This window comes from Carassius auratus, chromosome 21, assembly GCF_003368295.1.
Source record: "Carassius auratus strain Wakin chromosome 21, ASM336829v1, whole genome shotgun sequence".
Classification (NCBI taxonomy): domain Eukaryota; kingdom Metazoa; phylum Chordata; class Actinopteri; order Cypriniformes; family Cyprinidae; genus Carassius; species Carassius auratus.
In genome coordinates this window covers 1289726-1312750 of record NC_039263.1, presented here as the reverse complement: position 1 = coordinate 1312750, position 23025 = coordinate 1289726, and the positions used below count along the sequence as shown (strand labels likewise).

General features: G+C 36.9%; 1 protein-coding gene across 3 annotated transcripts; it reads right to left on the bottom strand.

The window, feature by feature from the left end:
- Positions 1–228: 228 nt before the first annotated feature.
- On the bottom strand, positions 229–22541 carry LOC113038177 (RING finger protein 145-like). Of its 3 annotated transcripts, none has more exons than XM_026195420.1 (11): positions 22370–22541; positions 18151–18368; positions 12039–12147; positions 11764–11855; positions 8666–8901; positions 7458–7633; positions 6064–6204; positions 5766–5948; positions 5179–5326; positions 3815–4171; positions 229–3081 (listed from the first exon to the last, which is right to left on the bottom strand). In XM_026195420.1, exons 2-11 carry the CDS (start codon positions 18332–18334, stop codon positions 2677–2679), a joined length of 2031 nt encoding a protein of 676 aa, XP_026051205.1. In that variant the 5' UTR covers positions 18335–18368; positions 22370–22541; the 3' UTR covers positions 229–2676. The 3 variants fall into 3 exon arrangements, with proteins under 3 accessions (XP_026051205.1, XP_026051207.1, XP_026051208.1); XM_026195422.1 differs by having other exon boundaries at positions 18151–18363; XM_026195423.1 differs by lacking the exon at positions 22370–22541 and having other exon boundaries at positions 11764–11837; positions 12059–12147; positions 18151–18324.
- Positions 22542–23025: the final 484 nt, after the last annotated feature.

Sequence of the window (23025 nt, the reverse complement as noted above, 5' to 3'; positions counted from 1 at the left end):
ATATATACATGCATGTGTATGCTTATAAATACATAAATACACAGCGCGCACGCACACATATGTAGTCAAAATCTTCTTGTTTTGCTTCTACACTTTTTTGTGCATTTAGCATGTCAGACTGAAAACTACAAAGTCAGAAAACTTAAGTTTCCCAAAATGTAATTTCTTAATTTCTTTAACTCTGTTAAATCACCCAACAAAACGACAAAAATCACAATTAAAACAACATTTGTTCTATCTACATTTCCATTTATTTTCCTTGAAGAAAATAGTGCAAAAACTACTTGATACAGAATGCTTCGAACGTCATTTGTGTTTGCTCGTACATCAGAAGTATTCATGCACACAAATTTGCCATTCTGAAATGCATCTTTCTTTAAAAAACAGCAAAAACAAAACAAATCTGTGTCTTCAGGATCAATCCCACTTCTGAGAGTGTTCACACGTTCCTCAAGACACTTCATAATGTTCACTGCTGCTTTAACACTGTGTGGCATATCAAAAACACCATAAAGAATATACAGAGGAATATATTTGCCCGTATATGTACACATTTATAATGAGCTATACTTCATCTGCTCTCAACAAGACAAAATATCATTCGCTATAAATGACATTAGTGCAAACATAGTATGGCATGACATCTCCGGCACACACAGGAACGTTCTCCTGACAGAAAATAATGGCAAAATAATTCTGCAAAGACTAAATGAAGTGCTGTTGATGATATAAACTGATTAGTCAACAGCCAATATTAAGGAGAAACTCTAACCTTTCAAGAATTCAAAAAAAAAAAAAAAACCCCGTGGCTTGATTTTGAGATTTAACACTAAACATCAGAAACTGGCCAGTTTTACAAAGAGGGAAAATGCAAGATGGCCATAATAGAACATCAAATGTAAATGAATCAAAAAGAAATGTATTGTCTTCCCACTAACGTTCTTTAAAACCAGAAAACAGGTTTAGTTTATGTAGTCTGCAATACGCTTCGGAAATGCTCGCTTCCAGGAATCAAGCCAACTGCCAAACTGACAGCTTAAGCTTTTCTGCAGTGATGGTTTAACATTAATTCTGACACATGGTAAAGAGTGACAAATATAAAGATGAAAAAAGCCGCCCAGCCTTGGATATCCCTTTAAAACTGGGGTAAATAACAAGAGGCGCGCTGTGATAAAACAGATCGACTGGCTCAATGGCACTTTAAATAACATTCCTCAGTTTGACTTCGCCAGGGTCTGGATTTTACAGTGGCTCATTTGGGATGCGCTTTCAAAACACATTTATACACACACACACACACACACTTCTACAAAAGAATATAGCATAAGAATCAAGAATCATCCATTACCTCCACAGAGATGATGTACATTTTCAGTCAAATGGATGCTTACTAAAAAGCTACTATGCCCCACGAAGGTGAAACGCTGTACCTACACAAGCACTCGATCTGAGAAAAAGCTTGAGTTGTTACACTAGCTACACTAGTTACTCAATGTTAACACAAACATTATTTGTAGTTACTATGATTCGTCTCTGTATGGCAGTTTTGGGAAATGTCTTTTGACCAGCAATAATGTGAACAGATCGTATGAAATGCATCAGTGAGCTGAGAGACTCGTGTGCAGCATGAAGGGACAGTTCATTCCAGAAGTCATCCTTTACTCAAGCTATTTCAAATTCGTACAATTTTCTGTTGTGGAACACAAAAGAAGGTCAGCAGACTATAAAAAAAAAAAAAAGCTTTAGGATCTTTTGAATTGTATGGAGACATTTTCACTGTATATATATATATATATATAAATCACACTTGCAACTTTCTCATCATTCTGAATTCTTTGCTGGCTGACTTCTTTGACTGTGAAATAAACTTGCAATTCTGGGACAAAATATTTGTAAATATATACACAACTGTTAAGAAAAAGGTTGTAAGTAAATTTTTTATTCCGTGGCGAAAAAAAGAAATGTGAAATGTAAACTTTAAAATTAAAAAAAAGTAATAACCGTGGAAAGTTAACTTGCAATTGCAAAATATAAACTCCAAATTGCGAGATAAAAAGTTACAATTACCTTTATTATCTGTGAATGAAAAAAACTGCAAGATGTAAACTTAAAAATTAGAGAAAAAAAGTCATTACTGCAGAATGTTAACTTGTAATTGCGAAATATATACTCAAAATTAAACTCTGAGATTTAAATACATAATTGTGATAAAAAGGAAAAAATTACAGGAACAAAAAAAAACTATTATCAGATGTAAACTTAGAATTCACAGAGGAAAAAAAAAATTACTTGTAAATGAAATATTAAACAAACTTTTTATTCCATGGTGAAAAAATATTGAGTTAATATTTTGCAATTTTGACTTTTTTCCTATTAGAATTGTGAGGCAGTCCATATTGTCATAATTAGTAGCCAGTATTTTTAATTCTGTGATGGGATAAGCTGCCATTTAAACAGCCTTTTACTCCATTTAATTATATGGAAAAGAGCAGCTGGAACAACTTTCTAAATATCTTCTTTTGTGTTCCACAAAAATAGAGTGAGTAAATGATGACAGAACTTCTATTTTATGGTAAACCATCCCTATCATCTCCTAATGCAGTCCTCAACCTCAGCAATATGAAGTGTTTGTGGTGACACTTAACAGGCTGATAAGAGTTGAGGGTTATCATTTGCTCATGAAGAGGAATGGACATCTGACGTGCTGCAGGAACCATCATCATTCAGATCAGCTTCTGGGCTGGTGCTGCTCTCTGCCGCTGGATCACATTCTTTGGGCTGGATTTTCGAGCTCCCCGATGGCAAGTCCGTTCCAAGCTCTCGCTCGGCTGGGGTTTGCATGGGAGGAGTGTTTTTTGCTTGGGTGTCTTCCTCAGGGTCCAGCTCAACCTGTGGCTCACCCTCCTCCTGTCCCACCTCTGCTGGGTTCTGATTGGCAGCTCCTGAAGAGCTCGTTGGCTGTAATTGGCTTTTGAGCTGGCCGTGGCACAGAGGACACGTTTCTTGCACGTACAGCCACTTCTTCAAGCAGCCAGCGTGGAAAAAGTGGCCGCATGGCGTGATGACAGCAGACTTCATATCCTGGAATTGAAGGATGGAAGTGAGAAACAAAGTTTAAAACTAGACAGCCAAGATAAGAAGTGAAATTATGAACATGTCGGCAAATGAGGAAATGGTTTAACGGCTAGCGGGAGCAAATTGAGATTCAAATGATGGTGAGCACAGGCAACAGCTGGTAAAGATCCCACTGTATGTAGTGGTATCACCAAACATGTGCAAAACTACTGAAGCTTGATTTCAGTAAAGATTTGGTCACAATTCACAATCTCTTGATTTGATTCAATTAGGATTCAGATTCATGTGGGTATAATATTCATTCCAGTAAAGAACCTTCAATAAAGTTTATTTATTGTCAATAATCGTTCCATGAACAAACTTTAATATCCAGGAAAAGTTTGAGCACAAATGGGTCTTCAGATTATTACAATATTCTTCATACTAAGAAAAAAATGGTTATTTTTTTAAATAACTGAAAGCTTCATTGGGGAACCAAAAACCCCTTTCGGAACAATTGTGAAGAGTGCATAGTAAACAAATTCTCTCTTAGTGACACATTAAACCCTCTAACTTGGTATAGATTAAAACAGGGCACATATAATATTTAACAAATGAAAAACTGATCAACACTTCAGTTACGAACTTCAGTGAAAGTACATAAAACATTTTGTACTAAATTCAAAAAAAGACTTTTTAAATGATTCAATGCACTTATGTTGTGAATAAAAGCAGTGAAGACATCTTAAACACTCCTTACCTGAAAGCATATAGAACAGATGTCATTATGTTGCTGGAGCTGTAATGCAGAAGCAGTGGGCATGTTTTGGATCTTGTGAACTGCATCTCTGCGCAACAGGAAGCTCTGCCAGCCCAGCTGGGCCCTTAGCCACACGTTATAATAAGAGTGAACCAGGATGATGGTGGAGCCCATTACAGTCCATTCTCCAAACAGGGTCTCTGAGACACCGTAGGCCACCACGCAGACGGCCACCAGGAACTCCAGGAGCCGGTAGGTTCCATTGACACAGTAGATGACTTCATCCATGTTCTCAACAGGAGCCTTACGAATCTCTTCCACCATGAAGAGGATATAGATCAGAAGTGTACCAAGAACCTACGAGAGTGTAATCCATCATATCATATATTAGACATTTAAATGTACATGCATTTATAAATATATACATTATATCTCATTATCTATGCAAAATATTCAAGACAAAAAAAAAAATATCTGAAACCGTATATTTTTCTTTTGCCTTCAAGATAGACAACCTATCATAAATGTCCCATTACTAAAACACAAACATATAAACAGCAGAAAATTGTGTGTCACCATTAGGGATGCACCGATATGTAAAGTTTGGCCGATACCCGATTATTCTTTACATATGAAAGTCGATATCCAGTATGTTGCCCAATAAATCGAACAATAATGAAATTACTTTAGATAAATAATATTATTAATGAAAATTTGAAAAATAAAAGCGGTGGTTATTATTAATATATCAATGATTTTGAGAGAAGTATCTTAACACCACTGTTGTTTGAGCTGTGTGCGCTGTAGCTGAAGAGCAGAAAGACCGGTAAACTGAAACGATAACTTATATATACACAAAAATACACAAATAAACATGTTATATGCTAGAATGTCTGCAACCGTGGCTCTTCCTGTAACACCACGCTGCAACACGACAAATATATTATAAATTCACAACGTTTTATCATAATAGTATTCTCAATATGTTATATATGACAATCCCAATCATAGTTAATAGTGCGCTGAGCTAAAGATGACTACTGATAAATTGCTCTATTTACACTCTATTAGCTTAACCAAAAGCATTCTATATTAGATAAACAAGATATGTGTGCATAAACACAATACAATTGCACATTACACAACTGCACAAAAGGCTGCCAATGCACAATGTGGCAACAGAAGAAAAGAAAAAAAAAATTCAGCCGATACCGATATGGGGGCCAACATACTGTGCATCCCTAGTCACCATAAAAATCAACTGATATAACACTTCATCTTTTAACAAAACTTGACACTGCAAGGAGTGTCTATGCGCAGCGATAGAAACTGTTGATGTGTATTACTCTGTGAGGTCTGTGTACCTGCAGTGATGTGAGGATGCTGGAGGAGATGATTATGAGCAGCCAGAAGTCCATACGGAAGAACTGGCAGATCATGTAAGCCATGTAAGCAGGGAAGACCAGCAGGAAAAGACAAAGACTTACTGCTCGGAAGTGCTTCCACAGACTCCTGCAAAAACCAAAGACAGAAGAAAGACTCAACATACATGTCCACGGACAGAAAAACATGAATATCGGCCCAGAGGATTTTAACGATTTTATTTCCTGATTACAAGACCAATCAAAACGTGTATAATTCAATTATAAAAATTTTAAAGTAAATGCCCATAGTGCATATGTCTTAACATTTACTCCGTGAAGACTTTTATGGAAGCTAGTTCAATTTTGAAATGTATTTATTATAAAAAAAAAATAAGAAGAAAAAAATAAGAAGAAATAAAAAAAAACCTAAATTTCAAACCATTCAGAAAATGTAAAAAATCTGCCAGACTAAAAATTTTTTTTTTTAAAGCCTGTTGTAAATAATGCACACGTGTCTTGTCTGAAAGTTGCAGGAGAACTGTATTCTGATCAGGCGTGAGGTATTCAAGATGTTTTGAGGCTCTTACTTGTCTCTGGAGGCCCCTAGTGCCAGAACTATAGGGTCAGCGATCTCCAGCATGGACTGCAGGATGGAAGCCACCACGACAAAGAGGATGATGCTGAGGAGGAATGCTCTGTGAATGACCTGCAGCTCAATGAGCCCAGTCTGAACAGCCAAGATCAGCAGAGTGATGCCCTCAGTCATTCCCCTGAAAACCAGACGAGAAACAAACTACTGTATACACTCTTATCTACATTCAAGTCCCTGCAAAAAGTTGTTTTGAAATGGAGCACAGTAAGCATAATTGGCTGGACGTTCCTCACCTGTGCACGGCGTTGTCATTCATGAAAGCTCTATACCCCTGTAGATAGAACTTGCAGAGCGTGAGGACGCCCAGCGCCACGAAAGACACAGTGAAGACCAGCCCCAGCAGAGAGTAAGGAGTACTACAGCACTCAGCGATACTGCAGAAAACATACACAACCAACAAAACCTTTACATACTGTATGTTACATATTGTTAAACAGTGATTTCGATTTCTACTTCCCTATTTTCCACTGTTCCAAATCCTTACTGGTTTATATCTAGCCTAGCTATGTCAATGTACAATTATTCCCATGATCAATTAATCGTTAACCTAATAATTCAAAATGCTTTACCTCAGGGGCATATAATCACCAGCATTACAGGATGTGCAAAAACTAAAAGGCTACCAAGCAGGATTATAAAATGAATCGACACGATAATGATAGTCACCTTTGGGATTCAGACCGCTGAATGCACCATTTTTAAATGGTATGATGATGTTCGTTGTTGCATTTAATTTTAAAACATAATCAATGTTTGCAATTAACATTATCACCGTTTAAAGTAAAACTATCCCAAATGTAGCTCAAGTAAATAGGCCTGTGCCAGTAAGCATGACTAGCTCACATGAAACAGCTTTTTACGTGAACATTGTGAAGCACTACGCTTCGTTCACAAGAGAAATAAATGGTTAGAAGGGAAATATTACATTGCCTCCAAGGAAACTGGATTTGGGTTCAAGCTGGATGAGAGAGGTACATTTACCCATACATTTATATTAAGCTTTGTGTTCTGTTTTGCGTGTTGCTTTGTCATTTGAATTTCCACGAATTTAACACAAATTAAGAATTTGTTCCCATGACTTAATCCGTTCCCTCATGTTAATTAAATCACGGCTATGTTGTACCTTAAATTTAAGACCGCGGCAACAAATCAGTAAGTGGTAGGGACTAAGAAATATTCATATTACTTTTTATACCCATTTTTTTCCATCATGTAACTCCGTAGGAGGAGTATTTCACACGCGCTATCAGTTCACATTCAGTTCCGACTTGCTTGTGCGGAAGTTATTCACTTTTCTGTCCATTTACAAAATGGTGTCAACATTTTATTTTAATTTTTCTAGATTCTTTGTAATGCACTTTTACATTTGGATCACATCAAAAGCCTATTTTGCACAATGTGAATTATTTGCAGTAGAGATCCAGCCCATCACTGTCACAGCCCTAAGTTATCTTTTTTTTTTTGTGTGTATGTGTGTCTGCTGCAAGCTTTGTGCATGAACACACTGCACGAACTGAATCGATAATCAATAAGTTTTTGATTGTCAATAAATTGTTAGCGTGACTAATCTAGATGCTATCCTTTGTGCTGAATAAAATCAGTGGATAATATGTTGCAGGAGTCAGACCTGGTGAGGAACAGGAAGAGCAGCCTCTCTCTGGAGGGCGGCCGGTCCCGTGTGCTGAAGTAGGTGTAGATCTGCAGTGCAAACAGCACCAGCCAGAAGCACATGAAGAGAACAGGCAGAACCAGCTGATTCCACAGAGACATGCCCAGAGCCAGCAAACCGTACACCTCCACCACCTACAGAACAACACAGGAAACTTACCTAGGGTTCAAAGACTGGCTGGAAGGATGGGCAAAAACGTCTCTTTACTCCACATTATTCACAAACCACTTTTGATAACATTGAAACTTCATAATTCTCATCATCAATTTCTATATTAGAAAAACACTAATGTTAGCCTAATAATGCAAGTTTAAAAAAAAAAAAATGATCAAGCTCAATGAAGGCAATTACAGTGTAATTAGAAACTAATTTAAAGTAATATGGCAAAAAAAAATGCATACATGACAGTAAAATAATTTTTGTTATAAAAGATTTCTATAAGAAAGGTGTCATTTTGATCTTTCTATTCATTGAAGGATACAGAGAGAGAGAATTTTTTTTAAATAAAAAATAAATGATTATTTGGCACCAGACCTGTATACATTACTGATTTCTGAAGGATCAAATAAAACTGAAGTTCAGCCTTAAAATAAAAGCAATAAATTTATTTTTAAAAAACATTAAAACAAAAGTTTATAATATTTTGCAAGTTTACTGTTCTTACTGTAATTCTGATTAAATAAATAGAGCTTTGATGAGGAAAACTAATTTAATTTAATTTTTAATTTAAAAGAGACTATTTAAAAATAAATGGTAAAACCAACCCCAATTAATTAAAAACCAACCCCAAACTCTTCAACGGGTTTTGTCTAAAATAAACAAAAAATGTTAAAACATATTTATCCAAAATAAATAGCAAAAAATTATTCATTTAATCTGCCATGTAGTAAAGTAATTTCAAATTTGAAAAGTGCACATGATGTTGGCGATGACAGCTTTGTGGGCAGCACGCTGACATACAGCGCCATTGCACTTTGGGTGTCCTGGGTTCGAGTCCTGGCTCTTGGACCTTTCCCAATCCCTTCCCCTACTCTCCCTCCCAGTTCTACTCCTGTCTAGCTACTATCACACTAAAGTAAAAAAATGCTAAAAATATATATAAATTCATCCCTTGATTGAGGGGGTGGCACATCTTACCCCACTCTCTAGACCTATGACACTCATACCTGCACCAGCTCTCTGTAGGCAGTTTTGGCCAGATTGTATGGCACCAGCAGGTTGGAGGCGATGAAGTAGAGCACCTCCAGACCGGTGAAGATCATAGCGAAGCGGTTGATGAAGACGATGGTCTCCAGGGGCACGAGGCACAGTCTAGCCACTAGGGGGAGCAGGTGTGCAGAAAACAGCCAGATCTGTTTGGTCTGCATGACGCAGGAACACAGCGTACACACCACGACCTGACCTAAGGGGGAGGATAGTCTTACTGAACAAACACTAACTCTGAACAAACAAACGGAACAGAAACACATCACACTAACACACGTCAACGTTTCCTTTAAAATTCTGCTTTAAATATTTCCAGTGGGAATGCCCACAATGTGCTCTGCTTTGCCATGTTGACGGCACACAAAACAATTTGACTCAAATGAAACAAAAAAAGAGGTAACTACTCAAGTCTACCAGTTTACTCTCTCTTCACTGAAGGAATGAAACTTTTGCATTTAGATCTAAAGGATCAAATAATGAAAAAAATAAAATAAAAAAAAGTTTAATTTCAAATGAATAACTGAATGCGTTTTCTTTTCAACTTGGTTTCATTGCACAAATTGTGTGGTGCTGTTGCCAAAGGGGAGTTAGTATGACAGGTCACTTGTCATGCCTAATCAAAAGGGTAATGGTTGTTATCTTACATCTTCATTTGGCTGGTCAGCTAAGAACACAGATTTTGCCTATGAATGTTTTCTATTCAAATAGTTTAATTTCAAGTAAAATGAGGAAACTGCCCTGCGGTGCTGCTGTCTTCGTGAACTGTGCTTAATGTATTCATGTATTTCATTGTGTATCTTGTAAATAAGAAGAGATTTTCAGGATTAAATATCTGGATATAAAGGTCTTTAAGTGAGGTAAATATTTGATTAAACATGAATTAGACTCCCAATCTTTTATAAGAATTGCAAAAATATTTATAGATATCGCACTTACAAAGAGTAATTTCTACCAGTTAAAAATATTTTAGATCCATTTTAACAGCATTTTAGGAAAAAAAAAAAAAACTATTATATTTAATATGCCAGATTAACTGGGGGGGGGGGGGGGTCAGTTTTTTTCTTTTCTGTTTGTTTTCTTTTTAATGGTTAAATTACATTTTATTGATCAAAAAGCATATCTAATTAAAATAATGAAACTTAAACAAATTTACATCAATAAAAGTTTAACAAAAACTATATGTTAATGTCCCTATGAAGGGATTTAATTTTTTTCTACCTTTTTCCTAATCTGTGTTTGCATGTTTAATTATTTGAAAGCATATAAAAAAAGTTTAATTTATTATTACAACAGCCTTATGATTTTCTGCTTAGACGTTCTATATTGTGTATTTAATTTGTTTTTTTAAAGGCATAAAACATTCATTTAATCTATATTTTAAGTAATGAAAATGAAATGTCATTTTTTGGAAAATAAAAGGACATTTAATATTACAATTAAAACTTTGAAAAAATATTGTATGCTTATTGCTTAAAAATAAGGTTTTAACAATTTTAGTATTAGCAGCCTATTACGTACATTCTGCTGAACAATAGTAATTTATTTCTTCCGCAACGCCCTCAAATTAAACCAAACTTTTATTTTGACGGGTTGCCATGAATATCTTTACATTTGTGTGTGTATGAGATATGCGGATAGTTTTACTCGAAAGAAATGGTCAAATGCTCATGAAGTGAGACTCAGAGCAGTTCTGGAGATGTTGTTCATGTATTTATATCCTCATTTAAGCCCCTTTTACATTGAGATTCCTGATAATACATGGGTAATGTGTCTCAGCAACTGTTCCCGGATCGTTAGATTGTGGTTCATTCACACTGCCAGTGATTTCCCAGAATCTGCGCGTGCGTTCACACACAACCCGTAAAGGTCCCATAATGACACGTGGCATCATGATGTGACATGTAACGCTAGTCACCTTAACTTTCACTTAAACTGGCAAACGATCTCAGTTTCAACACAGATAGTGAGGAACTACCTGTTCTCTGCTTCATTACAGTTTGCACATTTTTTTGTCACAAATGTTGATCTGGCTTCAAAACACCTGGTAAAAGAGTCACATGATAACGTGCGTCATCACTAGGACACACCCATCGCACCATTGGTTCTGGTTATTGTTCACACAGAGCTCTTTCCGGGACTAAGCTCACCAGTAATGTTACTTGGTACCCAACCCGGGATCAATCTGGAATCAATCCCGGGATGTGTTTGCATTCAAACAGAAGGCAATCCGGCAATTTTCCAGGAACAATGTGCAGTGTGAATGGGGCTTAAGGGAGACGGCAGATGCTAAAGTCACCGTAAGCGTCACACACACTTCAGTATGAGTGGTAAACAAATGACTGTTGTGATATGGCGCTATAGATAAAATATAATTGGATAAAATTAACTTGACCAAGGGGGGCTGGGGGTGCCGCTCTCTTAATATAATGGCAGGGGAAACACTGCAGTCTGTAGCTCTGATTCTAGTCTGTTTGTCATGGAAAGGGCTGGTTGCATGCCATTCCATTCCTAAATGCCTCATTAGTAAAACTGGAAGTATTTCACAAGTCTATTCATTATCGAATTGAGCACACTGAGTCTTTCAGATTCTGTGTTATAGTTCAGCAGTCAGGTCTCTTTTCCAGCATGGGTAAAAACCAAATTTCAGTAACACAACACCAGTTGTGAGCAGGCATATGCCGGTATCAAACTTTCATCTTGCCATTCATTCCTAATGCTTATATGCCTGTATTCTCACAATATTGAGAATTAGTTGCAAAAAAAAAAAATGTTAGTCAAAGTATAACAGATTTAATAACAAAATTACAGGCATTTTTGAAGCAGCATACAGCAGTGTTGTGCATTTAAAATTCAGAATCGTTTGTAATAATTATTCTCTGTATTTTAAAGTGCCCGCGATAGCAATACCATGCATGTTTATTATCGTGATGTATCACATTACCGAATACCGGCACATCTAGTTGCGAGTAACTCATCCCTCATAATGCGTCAGGAACAAATTCAGCAGTAAAGAGAACTAAATCTGGTGTTGTGTTGGAGCTGATGATGCAGGACGTACCAATGAGTGCTGTGGTAAAGCGGTTCATGGACAGAGGCTCCAGGTAAAGTGGTCCCTCATAACCAGAGTCCAGCTCTCCACGTACATAATCCCTGCAGGAACACCAGTCATTGAGCACTGTTTGTTTGAAAGTCATTATAACTACTAGACAGTTGCATTAATGACAAAATGTGTCAAGCACTCTTTTATTTGTGAACTGTCAAAGTGTCAGCACTTAAAACCCAATGTGTCACTGTGTTTTATACAGTCAAGCAAGGGGTGCTGTGAGCACAGACCTGGAGAGCTGGTGTCCAGCGAAGAGCAGAAGAGCTGTGAGCACATAGAGGTAGAGCTGCACCAGATGCTGCCGGGGTAAAGTCAACAACACCAGACTGAGGATGTAGCCTGAAGAAAAGGGAGTCTCAATTACTGACATTCCATCAAATAAACTAACAAACCAGGTGCTTTTGCAAACTTGGTTTCACATAAAACTTGTTTTATTATATGTAAGTGTCAATGACAAACAACAGCACACACAATAAAGGAAAATGTTTTTTTTTTTTTTTTTTTTTGAATGCAGTTAAACAGCATATGCCAAGTAAAAAATATACCCTTTGTATTTATGTTGATGTCATGGGGTTTTGCGAAACTTTTATATTATTTTTCAAGAAAAAGTTTAATTTAATGTCTCTAAAATGTCATATGGTCTAACCAATAACATTTTAGAAATAACATTTTCCCTACACCTTGAACGCATGTGAATATACATCATCTCCTTCCTGGGTAAAACCTTTCCATTAAGGGTCAAATTGACTGACACTATGAAGAAAACTAAATATTCATACAGAAAAAAAAAGACAATTTCCATCACTTATTACATTACTTTTATTGTTAAAGGTGAATTTGATGCATACTTTTTGTTGAAAATTAGCAGATTATTTCATCACTACTTGTAATGACTATTTGCACAGTGAGATACAAATAACTACAAGCAAGCGTGAATAGTATTACTGTAAAAACTAAGTAATAATTCAAATATGTTTAAAAGCATTTTGTTTATTTTTAATTTAAGGTAAGCTTTATTTTGAAATGTGATTCTGATAAACAACCATAGCTCTGTGTTAAGACATATTTAACCAAATTAACTTGCTAACGCTGGTGATTATAAAAGCAAAACAAAACTCTGGTTTTAACTGACAGTGCTCATTAAAAATGCTGAAAGATTGTGTTACAGCAAACGAAAAGGTACTGATTTTATTTAATTCCAATGGGATTACACAGCATTGTGTTTAGACAACATAAAGCCTATAACTACAAACCAGGACTTAGGCCTAAACTTTAGGTCAAAAAAATGGGCCAATGACATTATTGGTGAGAAGTTTATTGCAGCAGTGAAGTGTGATCCACCGTGCCTGTTTAACTGTGTCAGCAGCATCTATAACCCACACTAAAAACAGTTCATGCAGACAGGAAGTTGCATCAAACACATGACAATTTATCTCCTGGACTGGCCTGCACATTTCCACTAGGACAGCTCTCTGCTGCAAATATCTTTAGCTGGACGAGCAGGTCTGGGAAAGATTCTGTCATAAGCAAACCTTTTTTGTCTCTGGCTGACAAACAATTGCTCTTGTTGTGGTTATTTATGCCTGCTGCACTGAACATGCAGGGAGAATCCAGCATGTTCAAAGAGGAGGAAATCTAATACACTGCCCTGGACTGCTATGTGAGCATCTAGCTTGCAAGTGAACATCTAGAAAGCATTTGCTGATGTTTAAATCATTATTGATGGAATTAGACATTGGTCTATAGGTGTGTGTGTGTGTGTGTGTGTGTGTGTGTGTGTGTGTGTGTGTGTGTGTTCTGGAAGCACAGAGAAGCTGTTCTCTTCATACTGTCTACTGAACAATGATTATGCTCATGTAATAGTTCACTTCAAATGTATACAAATATCCAAAAGCTAGACTTATTTTCCTTCAATTAAAGATAAATATACATTAGGCTAACCTAAATTCTAATCCTAAAAAATCTACTTCTATGATTAAATTGCATTTAAAACGGTCCATTTCACAACAATTGCCTAAATGAATGATTGTATCCTTTGTTAAACACTCAACACATTGTAGACGTCAAAATATGTTTAAAAGATACAATGCATGCCAATATCTGCCAAAGCATGAATGAATGTCTCTGATCTGAACTGTGTTAAGTGGTTTAGTTTCTGACATCATTCAGTGTCTGCATCTTGCGTGTCGACTATGTGGCACAAATCATCAGAACTGGGACACGGTCGGTTGGATCAATTGTCCAGAACAGGTCACGCAAAGAGAGAGAAAGGGAGGAAAGAAAGGTGTGGTAGAGAGATGTCCAACTATGCCATATACAGTATACTGCCTGTAGAACTGCAGCCCTGTTCTCACAGAGTGTTTAGCTGGAGGTCACAGTCACTTTTTGTATTTAAATGTATCCTGTGACGGAAGTGTGGCATCATGTCACTGGTTCTCAAACAAATGTATGGTTGTATTGATGCTGCAAATCACCGTCAGTTTCAACAACCTTTAAAGGGGCCATGGGATGTTAATATGATTCCTTCAGGGTCTTAATGTAAAGTTGATAACCTACTTTGGTTAAAAAAAAAAAAAAAGTAAAAAACCTTTTTACCTTGTCAAATTCAGCTCTGTTCATAGCAAGCCATTTCCTCTCTTCCATGGGGTGACGAGCATACTGTAAACTTTAGCCGCATTTAGCTATAAAACTTGCTAACTAGCACATTATTAGGAAAGATGATTTAATAAAACGGTAACACTTTAGTATAGGGTCCAATTCACACTAATAACTAGTTGCTTATTAGCATGTCTATTAATAATATATTGGCTGTTTATTAGTGCTTATAAAGTACATATAATGCATGACATCCATAATCCTACCCAATACCCTAAACTTAACAACTACCTTATAAACTATTAATAAGCAGCAAATAAGGGGTTAATTGAGGCAAAAGTCATAGTTAATGGTTAGTTAATAGTGAGAATTGGACCCTAAACTAAAGTGTGACCAAAAACTCTTCACAAATGACTCCCGCGGACATAGACGCATTTAGGCAGACGCATTCGGTGCATTCCCTTCAAAAATGAAAGTAACGTTAATCCTCTGCATCTTCAGAGGCTCAGATGTTAGGAGTAAATGACAGCGGCTATGTTCATTGTTACATCAAACAAAAAAACACCTCAATTGCTTAAATCAGAGACATTCTTGTCTTACCGGGCAATGGAGTTGACACAATAGCAGACAACTCACAGCTAACTCTAAGGTTAAGGTCTAAGGTAAGACGGCCTTGTCAATTATATATCGTGGGAGCGGCCTGTGCAGAACGACACCATTCTGCCAGGAATCTCAGAACAGCCTGATTTGAGATATGAAAGGAAAAAAAAAAAAAAAACATTGGGTGGATTTTTAGCATTATAGGGTGGATGTGTGCACACACTTCCAATAGACATTTATGTTCAAACAACATGTAAAGTGAACTTTGCATCCGATGACCCCTTTATTTAAGAATAATGAACCAATACAAAAGGTAGCCTTTGGTGTAAACTCACTAAATGTATTTATTATTTTTTTTCAACTAAGAAAATTTGTTTTGATATACATGTTTAATTTGAAAATAATTTAAGAACTTGCATCCCTGTCACTAGATTTCATTTCAGGTTTGTACACTCAAAAGATAGGGTGCTGGATAAATGGATCAGTTAAAATAGTATTTGCAATGCAAAGGTAGCAGGCACCTGCATAATATAAGACACCGAACGATCAGATGCAGATGAAAGTGAAAAGCTCTGCGGCTGATCTACTGACAATGTGAACATAAAAGAACAGACACAATTAGATCATTTCCATTATGAACAGCGCAATCTGGCTGGTTTCAGACCGAGCAGCAACCTCCCGCTCTCTCTCGTGAAGCCAATAAGGAAGTGACTAAAACTGCAATTCATCGACCGGCCGCTTGAGGCTGGCTGCAGAAGGGAGTCCCATAGACTCCCCATGTTAAAATGCCCAACTTTACAGCAGAAAAAAACATGTGTACAGCCTGGTACAAGAAATGATTTTGGTCTACATTGCTAATTTTGCCCTTCATGACAACTGTGAGGCCTTCATAAAGATGTGATATATATATCACATCTTTATGGGAAGGGTATGAAACTTGGTGACTTATGGCATTTGGAATGTGAGCGTACACACAAAAAAATTATTGGCATGATTTGAGGTCTAAGTGGTGGTACAAATAAAGAAATAAATAAGTGTCACTTGTGGTCTCCGGTCAAAAATGACAGACCATAGAAAATAATCAGGAAGTCGACAAACAAAAATTCTCAAAATCCCTTGAAATTTTTTGTTTATAATTTACAAATCTGCCACAACGCAGAAATGAGTACACATCAACGATAAAACTCTAAAACTGTTATGACTGTAATACAGCAAATAGGCCGATGTAAAATATAAGCTATAATTTAACTACAATACAGTAAAAAAAGGACAGCAAGGAAGCAGTTACAATTTAAAACATCAGGAGTGCAAAACAGACAAATCCACTCACACACACACTCACTCACAAACACACATACACAATTATACACACACTCAAATGAATTGGTATAAACATATAGCCAAAAAGAGTCAGAAAACTGATATAAGAACAAGATGGAATAAGCTCTGATGAAACATTCCTGTTCATTTTGGTTACGTTTTTATAGAATTTTAATGTTTTGTGTAACAAAATGCTTTCTGTGTTCAGGTTTGACTGTAGTAATAATAATTCAAAAACTGATGCTTCAAATCAACATTTTAAACCCTCCAATAATAGGTATTTGTCTAAAAACAATTAGACAATTTATAGGCCGTTTTATATATATATATATATATATATATATATATATATATATATATATATATATTAGGGGTGTAACGGTTCACAAAATTCACGGTTCGGTTCGATACGATACACTGATGTCACGGTTCGGTTCGGTTCGATACGTTTTAGATACAGCAAAATGTAAAAACATCTCAACTTTTCAGAATGCCGCAAGCGCACCGCGGGTCATGTGACAAGAACCAACCAATCAGCTTCATCCTTTCCCGTAACAAAGTTGAGAGCTCAGCCAAGATGAAGGATCAGCTGATCATAGTTGTATATGGATTGCAATTTTGAAATAAATTTAGTAGCAGAGCTACTGCAAGCGATTTTTAGAGCTGCAAATCCATTTATCCTTCGCTGAAATTTCCGCGTCTCATGGAGAGAGCACGTCATTGTTGCTTAGCAAAGACAGATGCCTCATGAGCGCTTCTGCCCGAGCGCTTTGGAAAGGAGGAGAAAGACGCGCTTAGCGTTTTCCATGCGTTTTTAGGCACGATATGTGAACGGCCCCTAAGGCGCTCGCTCACTCAGCACGCGCTGAAGGCTCGTTGCAAAATGTCGAATGCATTTAACAGACCAGAAATATAAGATCCTAAAATAACCAACAGGTCTGGTGTTTGGGTTGGATTCCCTGTAAGCTATAGTGTCTAAATGCTGCAGGGATAGTTTGCTGCGTGCATGTTTCTCCTTTTTTTCGTCGTTTCCCAGATAGTACTGACGCATATATCCCAGATATTCCCGCTGGTGTTTTTTTTTTTTTTTTTGTATTCCCGCTGGTGTACCCTGTCATGTTGCAGATGCGACATACCGTTGTTTTTTTATCCACCACTCTCTTGCCATCACCATTATAGCTTAAAGGGAATCCAAAGTGCACCCAAACACCAGACCTGTTGGTTATTGGAGGATCTTCTCATTTCTAGTCTGTTAAACGCATTGGCTATTTTGCAACGAGCCTTCAGCGTGTACTGAGTGAGCGAGCGCCTGCTGAGTAGCCTAACATAAACATATAAGATGGTGTTTTTTTCTTCTTCGGGAGTGTCAGGGGCGTTGCCTGTTACGTTGTTTGGGTTATTGGGCTACCTTGTTGAACGCATATCATTATATTTCTCTCTCTCTTTTTTTTTTTTTTTTTCAAATATAATTAAATACTCCAACGAACCGTTCGGTATACATAATGCGTACCGCGTACCGAACCAAAAGCGTCGTACCGAACGGTTCAATACGAATACGTGTATCGTTACACCCCTAATATATATATATATAAATCCATGGGCTAACCCATTTTATTGCAGATGTTTTTCTTATTTTACTCCCACCAGATGGCACTAACCTGGTAAAAAAAAAAAAAAAAAAGGATTTTACTGTGTTGACTATTTTAATATGAAATACTGCATTAATTGAAAAGACTTTAAAGGAGTTTGTTCGATAAGCATTTCCGGTTCATTGTCATTCAGTGCTTGTTGTATAGGCAGGAAGTGGTTGCTAGTGTTTGGACCTACCGACATAATGCAAGTACAGGGCAATATATTTGTACTGGAAGAGAGGGTTATTGCTGAGACTGCTCCTCTGGATTTTCTGGAAGAAGGAGCTGACGTCCCAGCGGTACAGCACCTCTAGCAGCATGATGCTGGGGATCCGCAGACCCACGTTTAGAACCGCCTCCACACGGGCCTTCATCGCCATGACCAGCAGGGCACTGAACAGGCCTCAACCTAAACTGAGACAAACACGATTTTAAAATAGAGAACAACAGTGCTATCCTATTAAAACGACAGTTTTTTAGTCTTTGAGGAACTAAATCAAGACACCCAGATGAGGTAAGTTTATATTTCAACCTGAAATTTGACTAAATAAATAAGCATAATAATAATATTGCATATTATACATAAGAAAAAAAATTATACACAAACTGCTTTGAGTGTCCATTTTTATATACAACCCAGGTTTTAGTTGAGTGTTGATTACACATCTATATAAAAAAAAAAAATCTCATTCATTTCATTAATTCGCTTTATTTATAGAGCACTTTACAACTACACCTGCAGACCAAAGTGCTGCACAATCAAGAAATACCTCATTAAAACAACACACATCCTATTAAACAACAAAGAAAAAAAAAAAAACACATACAACACATTGCAATAGTCCAGACGAGACAAAATATATGCATTAATAACCTTCTATGGGTCTTTCCTTAACAGAATAGGCTTTAGTCAAGCAATAGACCTAATCTGGAAAAACAAATCTTTACTAGATCATTAATCTGCTAGTCAAATTTCAGCTCTGGATCAAACACCACATCTAAGCTCCTTATTTGGTCATGACAATAATCGGACCATGAACCCACATATGTGATCATATCTAACCATCCTCTGGCAGGGCCAAAACACTATCTCAGTTTTACTCTGGTTAAACTGAAGCAGATTTCATCCAGCTCTTAACCTCATCTAGACATGCAAATAGCAAATTAGAACCATTGTTCTCTCCCACTCTCGTAGGCAAATAGATCTGTGTATTATCCGCATACAAATGGTAAGACATCCCGTATTTTGCAAAAACTGAGCCTAGTTGCAACATATACAAGGAAAATAAAATGCGGCCAATAACAGAACCATGGGGGACGCCACAAGTAAGAGGGGCACTGCCGTTGAAACAAAGTTACCATTAAGGCTGGGATAAATGATTATTTTTTAAACTATTAATCTAGCGATTATTTTTTCGATGCATCGATTAATCTAACGATTAATTTTTTCAGACTGATTCGATTTCGATTATCTCCCCATTAATTTACTACTAACAATTTATACATGTTGATTTACATATCTGAATGAAAAAAACATGAATTCCTTAACATTGCAATATATGTGTATTGCTCTTAAAATTACAAAATAAAAGACTGACTAAGAATGCATTACTTTGCACTTGTATAGAGATAGCATTCAATAAAACCTTGAAGCCTTGAAAACACATAGCTTACTGAAACAAGCTTACTGAACACATAGGGCCTAGCTTACTGAAAAAAGTTATTCTTTCAGATGAAAATAACAACAACTTGATGTCTAGCATTCAATAAAAAAGGTCACCCAAAATACTTGTTTAGAGCAATTGAAAGAATACAGTAACCAATGTAAAGTTGAGGGCTTTAAGCTAATACAGAGAGTGCTTTTCCAAAAAAAAAAAAAATTAACAGTGGGAGCCAGCAGCCTGTCATGGAGAAAAAACATCTCCGAATGCTCCACGTGAAACTTTGGCATTCCGCCCTTTTTCTATCGTTTCTAATGATTTTGGTTAAAATGCACGAGGGAGAGAGAGAGAAAGACAGCGCACGTGTAGTTTGAAGACTGTGAGTGCGCGAGCGAGCGTGAAACTTTGGTGTTTCGCCCTTTTTCTATCGTGTTTAATGATTTTGTTTAATATGCACAAGGGAGAGAGAGAGAGCAATTAGTGCTCGTGTTGTTTGAAGACTGAGTGTGCACGCAGCCGGGGCTCTCTCTCTTACGCGCCCTGTCATGCGCAGCAGTCATTCTATTCTACATCACTCACCGATCAAATAAGGCTTTGACAGCCGCCAAAAAAAAAGATCAATGCAGAAAAACCCCTGGATTGGTTATATAACGTTGGACAGAATGTTGATCCGGCCATCGCGTATATTCAGCGCACATAAGGTAAATGTTTTGCAAACGTTTTTTAGAGAGATAAAAACAGGTCGACGAATCGATTCACATATTTTGCGTCGACGTATTTTATCCACTCTAAAACCATCCCACGAATTCCAATTAAAGGTACAATTTGTAAGATATTTGCAGTAAAATATCAAAAAACCACTAGGCTAGTGTTATATATTTTGTCCAGCTGAATACTAACAATATCTTTAATGTTTTCAACTACTTGTAAATCTTGAGAAAATTCCCATTCTAAACAGTGACACGGGGCAGTGCAGTCGCCTGTCCATGACGTTAGTTACCACCTTTACTAATGTAGAAACCACATGACAACAGTGTCGTGGACAAATGACCATAATTCCCATAATTCTTCGCTCCTTCTTAGCGTCATCAAACCACGCGATTGGTATTGTTTTGGTAGTGCGCCCTCTAGTGGCATGTCCTACAACCTGTACCTTTAAATGGGATAAAAGCTTTCTAAGAATCACATGGTCTATTGTGTCAAAAGCTGCACTTAAGTCCAATAAAATCAGAGCTGCCCCGTTACCTGCATATCTGACTGTAGGTGAAAAACTCTTAAAAGTACAGACTCAGTGCTGTGACCTGCCATAAAACCAGATCAAATACCTACTTTAAAAATGACATTAACTGGGAATAAACCACCTTCTCTAAAATCTTTGATAGACATGGTAGCTTTGAGATGGGCCGATAATTTCTTTTAAAATAACCGCCTGCTTAAAGCCAGTTGGAACAACTCCATTAAGAGAATATTGTTAACAATAGAAGTAATACTCAGCCCAACAACATCAACCATCTCCTTAAGACGTAAATGAACCACATCGCAACCACCAGGTGTAGGATTCAAATGCATGATGATGTCCATAACTTGCGCCAGAGACACTTGCTCAAAGAGATCAAAACTCCTTACACAAACTGGTGACATCACAGACTCAACTGAAGATGTAGGCAGACTAGTTCTAATCATTTCTACTTTTTCCACAAAAAATATCCGAAACATTTCATAAACCTGCAATGAGGGGGTCAAGGTAAAACATACAGTCTGATTGAGAAATCTATTAATTGTTGAAAAAAGGGCTGCAGGGCCACTATATGTCACATATAATTACATTATATGACTCAATAACACTCAATAAATAATTCTGCCTTGCAGTTCTCACAGCAGCCTGGTTGTCTGAAAAACACCACCTCATGAATTGAAGTGAAACCTGTAGTTTATCCTTTCTCCATTTCCTGCATTCCTGCCTCAGAGAACATGTTGTTAAGCCATGGAGCTGGATTAAGTTTAGGTTTCCTAACTTTATATGGGGCCACTACATCCAAGATCTCGGAGCAAACAGAACTGAAGAAAATCAACAGCTCATCTGTTATTTGCAAACATATGAAACATAAATAACCCAAATGCTTTGAATATGACATTATCACCAAACAAAATCATAATGCATCTTCAAAACCACAGTAATAACCTATCCTATCTTTAAGAAACCATGTGAATACCTAATGTACTTCTCTTTTTACCACCAGGTGGGGGGAAAAACACTACACTTACATAACTATACTCTTAAGTCAACAATATAGTCAAATAATTGTGCGATGACGAAAATATAGTGTTGTATTTAAACTCACGTGGACTAGTTGTTGTCATACCTGTCGTGTTAAACGTGTTTGAACTCTAGTAACCCCGACACATCAACAGTCACAGTTTAACACGGGACACATGTGAAATATTAAAAAGATAAACCTTATACAGACACAAATATTACATCGTTGAGACGACAGAACACGGGTTTAAATGTGAACCAGAACATTAATAACAGACTTTCGGAGTTTGTGCAGACTAAATGGTATCTTAATAACTAGGTAAAGTTCATATTTAACCGCTTCAGAGGTCTAACAACACAAACAAATAATGTTTTGAGGTAAATGTGTTAAATACGTAGAGTTAAATTATTTTAAAATGTAACTAACATTAACATTACAGAACTGTGTCCGTTCTTCCCTTACAAACGCTTCGATAGTTATGATAAAATAGACTTACACGTTGGTTAATCACTTCAAGATGTTAGATTTCGTCTTTGGTTGCGTCTCTGGATGAGTATAAACCATTTTTAGCACCGATGTCTCGACGTTATCCGCTTGTTATGGTCAAATTAAAAGCATAAGAGACGGAGCATCTAAATTTCACTCAAGCAGCCATTACGCACACACTGTTTGAGGGCGCACAGCGCATGCGCGATTTTGAATAACGGAGATTAACCGCTAGGTGGCGCTAGTCTGACAGCTACTATGGCGAAGGCTATAATAGTTCAAATGACAAATTTGAAAATAAATAATTAAGAGAAGAGAATGCATAGATTCGAGGACCGAACTTGGATCAGAGTCTTTCGCAAAAGCTTCAAGATGAGTAATGCGAGGTCCCCAGTTATACCTCTAGGTCTAGAGATTGGACTAGCTCATGAATATTAATTAATCCTGTTGACGTTCTACCTAATCTTCCTTGGAGAGTAGTGACGTAATTAACATTTCATGAGCCAACTATTCGTATATTTGCTTTCTCAACATACAGCCTAGAAATTTACAAGTAAATAGTGTAGTGTTTTAAACTCTGCTTTTATATGTATACGTCGAAGAACCTGTAGATGGCACTCACAAACTGTGCACTTTCAAACAAGTAGCCTATGTATAGTTATTTAA